We start from the raw sequence: 12,032 nt of genomic DNA, 5'->3' as shown, positions 1-12,032 counted from the left end.
CCACGTGAATGAATGAGTGAAATGAAATACTGCTCAGGAAATAAACAATGTTTGTACCCACACATCACATGCAGTTACAGGCAAAATCCTTGAATGCAAAATGCTAAAAGAAGCAGAGAAGGGAATCTGAACATAGTTATGAATATGCAAATAAGTAGCTAAAGATGGGCCTAAGAGGGCTTTTAATCCACTTCCCATAAAGGGCCAGAATCTCCACTACAACATCCCTAACAGAAGCCATCCATCTGGCTCCTGCTTGAATAATACCCAGAGATGGGAAACTCACTGCCCTGAGGCAGCCCTCTCTCTTTGCAAAGGGCTCTGAAGTTTCTACAGTCTTGCTTGAAGGGGGTCCAGTCTGTCCTCTCAGTACTTCTGGCACCACCTGGTCTCTTATAAGCCCTGCAGAACCTGTCTGCTGCCCTTCCGTAGAGCAGCCTTCATATACTCGGGAGCCTAACGTGCCTGATCTTTGTGTTTCCTCCTCCAGCTTGGGCACCTCTCTGTTCCCTCAGCACCTTGTCACAGTCCATGCTTCTGACAGGCAGCAACTGATCATCAAATGTGGACCAAGCATGTCCTTGAGCCTAGCACTGTGCTGGGCTCATACAAGAAGCTGCTTATATAAGAGGAATCATGCAGCTTGACTTTTGTCCTGGAAGCAACAAGGCCTTGCCTTCCACCTTGACTGGCACATGTAACAAAAGTTCTGAAGAATGCAAGAAAAAACCACAATGTGGGATAGTAATGGAAGCCCCATAAATGGCCACCTGAGCTGCCAGAGCATGGCAGTCAGAGGCTACAGAGGCTTCTGCAGGCTGCAGGGTGTCTGGGAAGGAAGGCTGTGGATCCATGTAGCCAGTGGCCCTGTGAAGAGCATGCCTTTGCCCTGTTTTGAAGAGTCCAAGAGAGCTAGGACTGAAGGGTCCCTAGGAGCTCATCTCACCCAGCCCCTCATTTTACAAATGGCACTTAAGGCCGAGAGAAGGGAAGTGACCTGCTTGAGGTCACAGAGAAGTTAAAAAGCAGAGCTAGGCTGGGATTCGGAGCAATCATTTGCTCTGTTCTTTATGCTTCATTCACCCCATTGTGGCCTCTTAGTTTCCACAGTGTGTGCATGCTTGCACACACACGTGTGTGTGTGTGTGTAAGAGAAAGAAACAAGCAGAAACATGGAGAACAAGAAAGAGTCAGAAGCATTCTCTCCTGCCTCCCTGAGTCCCTGTCAAAAGTCTGTCTTCACTGATGGGGCCTTCTATAGCTTCCCCATCTCCCTTCCACACAGGCTTCCCTCCCTCTGGCTGCTTTCACCTTACTCTCTTATAACTATAAGAACATATGGGTTACTTTATGATCATCATGGCTGACACTGCAGAAGCCTCTGGAAGCAAAGAGGAACTAGGTGGGTATAAAGCCAAATCCCAGATCCCAAAGTATCTTCATTTGCTAGGTGGCCCAAGCATTCTATCACTCAAGGCCTAGTCTGTTACTCTCCACACTCATACCTCATGGTCTAGAATAATCTACTCTAGAGACCGTTGAGAGCTTCTGTGTCCCTCCAAGAAAGGTGAGGTTATATTCCCACTTTATGAGTGAGAAAAAAAGAGGTTCAAGTTGCTGAAGAAACTTTCCCAAGGGCATGTGGCTAATGCTAGAATTTGAACTCAGATCTCTCTAATTCTAAAGATTAGGTTAGTTTTCCACTGGGCCACAATTCCCAAATCATAGAAATCTTTGCAACTCTTAGGCCTGGTATTATGATTGAGCAAAACTGAGAAATAAACTCCTTCCCCCCTGAAACTGGGTTTGAATTTTGGCTCACCCACTTACTAGCTCTGTGATCTTGAGCAAGTCCCTTCACCTCTCTGTTCCTTAGTTTCCTCATCTTAGGTGAGAATATAAATACATACGTCACAAGATAAAGATAAAATGAGCTACTTTATGTCAAGTTTTAGAACAGTGAGTGCAGAAGCCAGGGGTCTTATCCCGACTCTGCCACTGAGCCATTATCATTTGCAAAATATATTTTTTTCAAGGGTCTCAATTTATTGAAGATTTGGTACAGTGTTTCCAAAAAGAATAATTGTCAAGAGGACCTTTGCAGGTGTGTAAATTATGGCGCTAGCTTTCTTGCCTCTCTCTGTAGTCCAAAAATATCAAAACAAAATTCCCAAACCACATGAGCTCCATTAATCATAAGGGGGACACTGTTTTGTTTATCTCAAGCACTCAGTGTTTACAGCCTTTCTCTTACAAACCACACACACCTTGGCTGATTTGAAATAGCTGGGTTAACAGACTATTCCAGACATGCAAGACAGCATCTGCAACCACTCTCTCAGAGCATGGAAGCCCCTTACCACTACCAGCCTAGAAGCAGAAGGGACAGATGCCTCTACACCAATTTTGGCAGGAGGTTGGGGTAATGTGTAGTTAGAAGGGTTCAGCTCTTCTTACTTGTCCCTCTTTTTAAGACAGAAAAGCAGAGAATATAATGGAAGGAACATGGAGACCCATGAGCTATGGGGCTCTAGGTGAGTACTTACTATGTACCAGGCATCACTCTAAGAATTTAACATATGTTAATATAGTTCATCCTCACCAGTCATATAATATAGATATTACAGCAATCCTTATTTTTGCAGCGAAGGATATTAAAGCACAGAAGGGTGAAGTAACTCGTCTGAAGTCACAAAGCTAGGAGGTAAAAGAACTGAGATTTGAATCCAGGCTGATGTGTGACATGTGGTTCCTTTGATTCACCGCCCTTTGTCATCTGAATCTGACCCTCAGATTATGCATATTTTCTGCTTATAGGGTTATTCCCTGCACTTTTCACCCAACCAAAGCCTCCTCTTTCAGGCTTCATTGCTTCCACTGGGAAGCCTTTCCTGAACTCCAAGGTCAGGTTTTGGTTCATTTATTTTGCTCTACAATTACTTGGGTAATATTGGCCTTTTTCACTAAAATTTAAGTAACCTGGAAGCAAGGATTACACCTGTGATTTTCTGCTGCACCCTTGTCTCGTGTGTGCTTTGCAATATCAAGTACTCACAGATGAATGAGAGCATGAATGAGTAACTAAACTAGAATATTCCTTTCCCCATTCCCAGATTTCAAATTTATCATCTGTTTGGACTTTCATTCATTTTTCACCAAGAATTCAATAGATACCTACTATACTGAGACCTTATAAATGCTTAAGATGGCATTTTGTCAAAAAGCGGAATTTCTGTAGTCTCCGCCGGATCATCCCTAGACAGGAAGGCTTTGATCAATGTAAAAGGAAGATGTAGGTTTCCAGTCTGCCAAGAATTCCAGGCCCTACACTAGCCTGAATTTTGAATTGACCTGTGGCCCTTGTTCTGAAGTAGCGCTGGCCAGCTGTCACCTCTGACTGCAGCCAGCTAGAACACAGTGAAGATAAAGGGACTCTCTGGAAGACTAACGAGTACCAGGGCTGAGGATACACTGCTTCGCCCATACATCAACAGCCCAGTCTGGGTGCCCCTGACCTTCTGCCACAAAGTGACAGCATTTTATCCTACTGGACTGAGAGAAGTTGGTCTGTGAGGCCCTGACTTCGTCAATGCTTTGTCAACAATGGACACCTGCATGGGAAATAGGTCATTTTGTGTGTTGGCAGATGTTGTGTGTAAGCATCCAGGTACCTGTCTCCCTGGTTTCAAATGCACTTGTGTTAGTTAACACTAGGGTTTGGTTTTGTTTTGTTTGTTTGCTTCCAATATAGACAGTGTTTTAGCTTATTTGAGCACAAGTACCATGTCTTATTGACATTGCAAGAACCAGATAAGCCTGCATGTTCCTGGGGATTGTATAGGCTGAGGACACGTTAAAGTTTTGGTTGGTGAAAGTCACTGAAATAGGAAAATGTGAAGGCCCTTATGCAGAGACATGGTGATTTGAGGACACAACTGAGTCCTGAGCTCAGGAATATTCTGTAACTTCACACATATCCATATTCATGTGCACACACCTATGTGATCACAGAATTATAGATCAAAGCTGGAAGAGCCCTTAAGAGAAAAATCAACGTAAGCCCTTAAGAGAAATCAACTGTCTCAGAAGTTTCCAAACTTTTTAGTTAAAAGCTCTATTTTCAAATGGAATCTTGGGGAGAACCCCAGCATGTAAAACAGATTAAAAAAAAAAAAAACANTGGATGAAACCTGCAACCTGGGAACACAATTTGAATGACCATTGGTTTAGACAATGCCCTTCTATTGCAGATCAATAAACTACTGTGGGGAAAGGTTAAGACCACTGCCCAAGGGTAAGTGGTTCCTGGGGTTCAAAGACAGGACAGAATTTATGCGGTTGTTCCTAAAACTGCTTTCCTGACCATTCTTATTTATGACCTAGTTCAGAATAAATATATATACTACATGGAAACAGTCTGTGAAAAGCCCTCTTCGGTCCAAAGGACAAACGCTGAGAGGTGACAGGATGGAAACATGTAAGAATCATGAAAACAGTGCACAAAGACATTTGCTCTCCCTTCCTGGATCCCTCACTGAATCAGGAGGTCCTCACACTCCAGGTGCTGTGTTGTAGATACAGTTGGGACCTTGCCTCCAAGGAGTCCCACAGTCTCTTGGGGACAGGTGAGAAAGACGACCGCAGTCTCAGACAGAGAGACAGGACAAGACTCAGAGAGAGAGAAATGAAGAGATGTGGTTCAAATTCCAAGTAGCAGTGCACATTAAAGGAGCTGGAGGCAAATGTCCTGGTCTCCTGGAAACCTGCTAATTCCTTCCTAATGTAAAGATACAGACAGCCCATTCCAGGTGCTTCCTTGCTGCACAGGAGGTGAATGAGTCAGAGTGACAGGACTGGTGGTTAGGAGGCTAAATGTATGGTGCTTGGAAAACAAACCACAAGGCTTGTCACTTGCGGTGACTGGTCTCCGCCCCTCACTAGCTGTGCTATATTGGGCAGACGCTACTCCTTTCATTTAAGCCCGTTTCCTGACTTGCAGGATGGGAATGATAATAGTACTTGCTTCACAGCATTGTTATGAGGATTAAATGAGATAATACAAACAAAGCCCTTAGCACAGTGCCCCCTACAGAGTAGGCTGGATACATCCCACACACTACGGCAGTTGTCATTGTATTTTAGCTGAAATCAGCCTGCCCATTTATAGGTACTGGCTTGCTCTCCAGAGCCTCAGAGAACAAATCCTTCACCTCTTCCCTATGACAGCCCTTCTGGGATCTCAGTACATCCTCCACTTACCCTCTCAGTTTTCCATTATTTTTCAGGTCGATTATCCCCACTTCTCAGGCATTTCTAATGTAACAAGACTTTTCAAACTGCACTTGCCTGTAACCATCCTTTCTCTGGAGCTGTCATCTAAGAATCTGTCTGACAAGTGGAGGAAACTTGGCATGTTCAACTCATGCCCTTCTGAGTAGAAAGTACGAGTTCTTTGATTTATTCTAATGTTACCTCTTGTAGATCTCAAGGCAGGGGAGACAAGGCAGCCCCTTCCCCGGTGTCCAAGAGTTTGTTTAATAAACCTTCTTGCTGGCCCCTTTAACAATGCTGGATGCTCCCTCTTTCTTCTGACGGGTGTGGTGTCTACACAAGCAGGATGATGAGGGCTGAACAGCTTGTACATGACCCCTTGAAAGAATTCCAGAGAAAAAGGAAATCTGGCTTTGAAGATACAGCTTTTCATCCTCCAACAGCAGCGATCCCGTACACCTGCCTCCTGTTCTCTCAGGAGTCTTGCCTGGCCCACTGCCTGGTTTTGAAGCAGTTCTAACAACACCTAACTTCTTTTAAGGCTGTGATAATGATGATGGTGAATGTGGTGATGATAACAGCTAACGTTTGTTAAGCACTTACTATGTGCCAGACACAGTTCTAAGTGCTTCAATGTATTCTTTTAAATCTTACAACAATTCTATGCTGTAGGTGCTGTTATATCTACATTTTGAAGACCAGAGAACTGAGCCTCAGAGAGGTTAAATAACCAGTAAGCCGCATAATCGGTTCTTTTGTTTCCAGCCACATGTGATAATTAATAGTCATAATGATAGCCCAGAGCCTCTTCATGATCCTTAAAGCGTTTTCTAAATCTTCACAGCTACATGAAAGCATATCCAATGTAGTTATAGTGTTAAACATCTCTTTAGGATATCATAATTATTTGAAATGCCTTTTCCTTCTAATCCTTTGAAAATTATAATTGACATAAGATAGAAGGAATGCCTGAGTTAGCTACTTTACTTAATTGAGCACTTTTACTCCAATCTGTTCCAACAGGTGGTCAGCATTGTATTGCTCCTACAGTGGCATATAAGGGAACCAGATCCCAACCTCAGCTAATCCCCTAACCAGCCATACAGCCTTAGGCCACTCATGTCCCTCCCCACACACACCTCACTTTTCCTATCTGTACAATGGGGGTTTGGTCTCATCTCCAACATCTTTGCTTCAGTCCTCAGGAAACTGTGGTCTATGGGTCAGATCCAACTGTCACCTCATTTTGTTTGGTATGTGAGCTAAGAATTCTTTTTTACATTTTTAAATTATTGGAAAAAATTAAAAGAATGGTATTTCATGACTTGTGAAAATTATATGAAATTCAAATTTCAGTGTCCATAAATACATTCCGTTGGGACACAGCCATGCTCATTCATTTACTATTGTCTATGGCTACTTTCATGCTATAATGGCAGACTTGAATAATTACAGAAGAAACCATATGGCCTGCAAAGACAAAAATATTCACAATCTGGCCCTTTACAGAAAATATTTGCCGACCCCTGGTATGGATGTGGGGTAGGTGGGCACTAATAGACTTTAGATAAATCAGAGGCTTGGGAAACATCTAAACAACCTTCAGAGGTTGGTGTCAAGGCAAGAAAACTAGGGTGTTCTCTCACAAATATTCCTTTAAGATAGAAAGCTGTACTGAATGGCCTGTCTTTGGCAGGGTGGGTCACTTATTCAGGGCTATTCACTGTGTCATCTGAGGTTCTTTGCCCGTCTTTGAGACATTCTCTGAACACCATCGTAAAGCCAACCTCATGCATTCCTCCACCGGCAAGGCAACACAACATTTTGATAAAGAAGACAGATTTTATGGGTGGACCATTGTTTGAACTGTTGCTTGCTGTGTGATCGCAGGGGAGTTTCTAGAAATCTCTGGACCACAGCTCTTCACCATAAATTGGGATGGATACTCACACCACTCATTTATGCAAATAAGCATCTGGTGCCTCCTGTGCGTGTTCACCTCTCAGGGTTGTTTGAGGGATAAAATAAGATTATCTATATAAAGCATTTAACAGAATGCCTGGCTCAGGATAAGAACTTGGGAAATGTTTAAAATAAATCTAGGGGTGCCTGTTGACTAATTATTTCATTTTTCATTTTTAAATGACAGTAAGCTCATCGTCCTCAGAAGGTTGTTGAGATGAAGTTATATAATTCATAGGAAATGTAACTTTGGCCATTATTGTCATTTTTGTTATTCTTATGAACAATGCTTTTGAAGCTATGTTTCAGTAGAGCATTTAACAGTGCCAGCATTCTTTATTTCCAGACCAGGAGATAACAAATTAAGCAGGGCTCCCTTAACACATCATAACAAAGATTCAATAAATGCAACAATTTATCTTCCTTGTTCTGACACTGCCATTCCCTACCCCCTCCCCGCTTTCCAGAGACTAACAGACGACTTCTAATCATCAAGAAGAATTATCTGAAGAGCTATATTGTTAATAGGATAAAAAGGAACCATAGTCACATAGTGTGCATGTGTGTGTGTGTGTGTGTGTGTGTGTCTGTGCATTGACCACAAGTTATTCCCTAATTTTGTTGCTCTTACCTAGCATCACAGATAGGAGTTTTGTGATCCTTTGTGCACTCCTTCCCAGGGGAAGACAAGGAGGTCTGTTAGAAGGTCCCATCAGTTTGATTAGATGTAACTGAGGTTTAGGCAGATATTCTGGTGATGAAATTGAGTGACATTTATGTTTGAATAAATTCTGCCATTTCCTGTGGCCCCCATTATGTTCAAGATGGGGGCAGTAAATACAAAATGTGTGGGAGCTGATTACAGATTTTCAAGCGACAGAATAGGACTGCAGGAGATAATTCCATTTCATCCTTTCAGTGGTTAGTTTGTGAACAAGATGTTCTTTTTAAAGTTCTCCAAAAATTAAGAGAAATTTCTCAACTGTGCATTAGCTTTTAACCAGTGTGGGATTTCTCTTAGGTGGGATTTTAATGTCTTCAAATGCATATTCTGATTCCATCTGTACAACTTGCTAGAAACACTGTGCAAATCAGTAGGCCTCTATAGAAGTCTATCAACTGTGGCTGTGGGAAAAGTTAACCCGAATCTCTCTTTTCAACCAAATAAAACCATCCACTGGCATTTTCAGCTGCTTATCATATTTCTCCTGCCTAATTAGCATTCTTACTTGAGGATGTCTCTGGCTTTTATTCATTCACACAGAAAATATGTACTGAGCACTTGCTCAGATGCTAGGCTCTAGGACACATCAGTGAAACAACAGAAAAGGTCCCTGTGCTCATGGAGCCTATATTACAATGGGAGGAGGAAGACAAAGGACCACATAAGTAAAAGAGATGGGCTCAGATAGTGATGAACACTACTGAGAAACTTCTCAGGGCACTGAGAAGCAAATGACTGGACTAGGTGGTATAATGACTTATTGGTTTCTTCTAGAAGCAGGACTTAAGACAAGGATTCAAGTACAAGTGGTTTGTTTGGATGCCAATTAGGGAATCTGAGAAGTTGGGTAGGGACAGGATATCAGCCAATAAAGTTACACAATCCCTTAAGGGACCTCTAGACATTTGTGTAGAATGTGCCTCAGGATTACACCCCCACCCCCACCCCCCAACAATCGGACAACATCCTGGAGTACTTAACTAGCTCTCCATCTGCTATTGGTCGAGTGCTGCTCTGGGTGTGTTAATTTCCCAACACATCTGGCTTAACCTGCACAGGGGTGAAGTGATAGATATATGCCTTAGTATAGAAAGTGAAATGTCAGTATATAAAAGGGAGTGGAATTGAGCAGTGTACTTCTGACAGCGTCTACCACAGAGTGGGAATTGGATCTTTAGATAAGGGGCGAGGAAAGACCTCTCTGAAGAGACTGCGTGATGGCTGAGAATACTTTGTGGCAGGGAATACATAGGACAAAGGCTCTGAGTGGAACTTGGGTTATTCATAAAATACAGATAATAAACAATCAGAACTTGAGAGTCACTTGAAAGGAGGGGGAGTATGTCTGAATCATAAAGTTTTTTATGCCTAGATGTTTTAAATAAGAAACTAGATTGGAGCATCTGGGTGGCTCAGTAATTTAAGACTCTGACTCTTGGTTTGGGCTCAGGTCATGATCTCATGATTCTTGAGATACAGACCCGTGTCAGGCTCTGAGCTGAAAACGCAAAGAGCCTACTTGGGATTCTCTCTCTCCTTCTCTTGCTGCCCTTCCTCTGCTCATGCTCTCTCAAAAATAAATAAACTTTAAATAAATAAGGAACTAGATCAAGTGGATGAGAAATTAAGAGACGTGGACAATATCATATGACTTTCTTTGTATATACCATGCTACATATTTACTTGTTTGTTTATAGTCTTTCTCACCAGAAATAAGCTTCATAAGAAAACATATTTTATTCAGTATTGGAATAGTCCACTAGAGGTTCTCAAAAATGTTTGTTGAATGATGAGTCAAGTCCTTCAAAAGACCTTAGTTCTGGTCCCTGCTCTGCCACTGATTCACTGGATGACTTTGTGATCAATTCTCCCACTTTGTCTCAGTTTCTTAAACTGGCAAATAGTCATCTAATTCCTACTTTATTAAATCATAAAGTGAAGCAAGGCCATAGATATGAAAGTACTGTGCACTATGGAATATATTATACAAATACCAGCCTTCCTTTTTAAGTTGAAGGCTTCCTGAACTTGAATGAACTTCACCAAATGGGGAGGAAAGATTTATTCCTGGCAAAGCATCCTTTGTGAATGTGAGTCTGTGGTACAGAAAAGAGCACAGAGTGAAGGATGGTCAGAATCCAGATTAAAATCCACCCTCTTCTGCAGACTTGCTAGTGACTTTGGGGGGCCCATAGGAGTTTGCTCCTGAGTTCAGATTCTTCTTCTTTCAAAAGGGTGAGGAATGCAAGTGGTAGAGGAGACAGTTCCTTCCTATTTTTCTATTTTGTTCCATATTTGTGGCATCATAGTAATCCCACCATGATTTATTGATCACTCAGTCTGCACCACACACTTGATGTGCATCATCGCATTGCTTTTCCTCCCTAACTTCCTAATCTTGGTTATTCAGACCAGAAAACATCAGGCAACTTAGTCCAAGTCACTTTAACTAATGGCTGCAAATAACAGAGCCAGTACTTCATCCCAGGCATGGTTGGCTTCTGACCAAGTGCTCTTAACTGTGCTAACCAGGCACAAACTTGGTGATAACCTGCAGAAGGAGGGAGGTACAAATGTCTCTCTGTTCAGCCAGTTTCACCTTATGGAACAAGATGGAAACTCCTGTGATCCTGTAACATGATTTAATTGACTTATCTAGTCATCATCTTCTGATTTCTTTACCCTCCTCCCTGCACAGGGTTTCATGGACATTGACTTAAACAAATTCAAGGAGAGTGGAGCAAATGTGACAGGTTTCCAGCTGGTGAACTACACAGACACCATCCCAGCCAAAATCATGCAACAGTGGAAGAACAGTGATGCTCGGGACCACACCCGGGTGGACTGGAAGAGACCTAAGGTAAGAGAATGGGCAGCAGGCAGCAAAGGACCAACTTGGCCCCATTGCCTGCCCCAGATTTCTAGGCACTATTAGCCTTTAGTAAAGGAAAGACTTTCTAAGAGGAACAAGCTAAGGAAAATAGATACATGAATACTGAGGATGTGCTGCAAAGGTTTGACAATCAGAAGGACAGTGGTTTAAACAAGATAAATATTTTGTTTTTCTCTCATATAAACAAAATTCAGAAGTCAGCAACCCAGGGCTTGTATAACAGCCCCACTACTGTCAAACTCTCAAGCTTTTTTCTATCTTCTTATTCTGCTACCTTCAGCATATGGTTGCTATCTTATAGCCCAAAATGGCTGCTGAAGCTCCAACCATTAACTCAATATTCTAACCAGCAGGAAAGTAAAAAGGAAAATAAAAAGTACAATTGCTTTTTTTTAAGAACCCTTTTCAGAAGTTCCAAAAATTATCCAGTCACATGCTATTGACCACATCTTAGAAACCTAGCCCCAGCTTGCTACAGGGAAGCTGAAAACTGGTGTCTCTCTTCTGGGCAGGGCCATCATGTTGCACAGCTCCAGGGGGGTGGGGATGGGGGAAAGCGGTTTGTACTTATTTCTTTGTGAATGGAAGCTTCTTTAATTGTGCGAGGGGAAGTTAGCCCTTTATCTGATCAACAAGTACCTAGCTAAAAGTTAAGGAAATCTAACTAAACAATATCCAGCACATCTCTGCCTCAGAGCATCAACTGCCAGGTATGCAGACCATCTCCTCACATCCCAGGCATGATGCTCTAAATCCTATAGACAGAATCTATTTTATTTGCGATTTGATAGTGGCTTAGAATAAAGAGAGCAGGTAAATTTCTTTCCCATGTCAAACCCGATAATTTGGCAGTGGCCATGTGGAACACTGTGTTGAAGATTCTGAGGCCAAATTTGTTTACCTGGAGCAAACAGCGAATCTTTGACAACTTTCTCTTGCCACTCAGTCAATTTCTTTTTGCAAATGGCAAGCCATCTTGCTGAGGTGCTTCTCATCCTACTCTTGCTCAAACTGATTTAGCAATTCAAAAATGAAGAATTATTTCCCATACGATTTCACTTATATGTGGAACTTAAGAAACAAAACAATGAGCAAAGGGGGAAAAGAGAGAGAGAGAGAGAGAAAAGGTAACCAAGAAGAAGATTCTTAACTATAGAGAACAAACTAATGGTTACCAGAAGG

General features: G+C 42.2%; 1 protein-coding gene across 3 annotated transcripts in view; it reads left to right on the top strand.

Moving 5' to 3' along the window:
* GRIA1 (glutamate ionotropic receptor AMPA type subunit 1) overlaps window positions 1–12,032 on the top strand; it is a 297,691-nt gene that overhangs the window by 167,638 nt on the left and 118,021 nt on the right. For all 3 annotated transcript variants that reach the window (XM_077768974.1, XM_077768972.1, XM_077768973.1), the window contains exon 6: window positions 10,656–10,817. In XM_077768974.1, the coding sequence (XP_077625100.1) occupies window positions 10,656–10,817 (162 nt within the window). The remainder of the gene's footprint in view (window positions 1–10,655; window positions 10,818–12,032) is intronic.

Source organism: Crocuta crocuta, unplaced genomic scaffold, assembly GCF_008692635.1.
Source record: "Crocuta crocuta isolate KB4526 unplaced genomic scaffold, BGI_CrCroc_1.0 scaffold340, whole genome shotgun sequence".
Lineage (NCBI taxonomy): Eukaryota > Metazoa > Chordata > Mammalia > Carnivora > Hyaenidae > Crocuta > Crocuta crocuta.
This window is presented reverse-complemented; position numbering and strand designations above follow the sequence as displayed.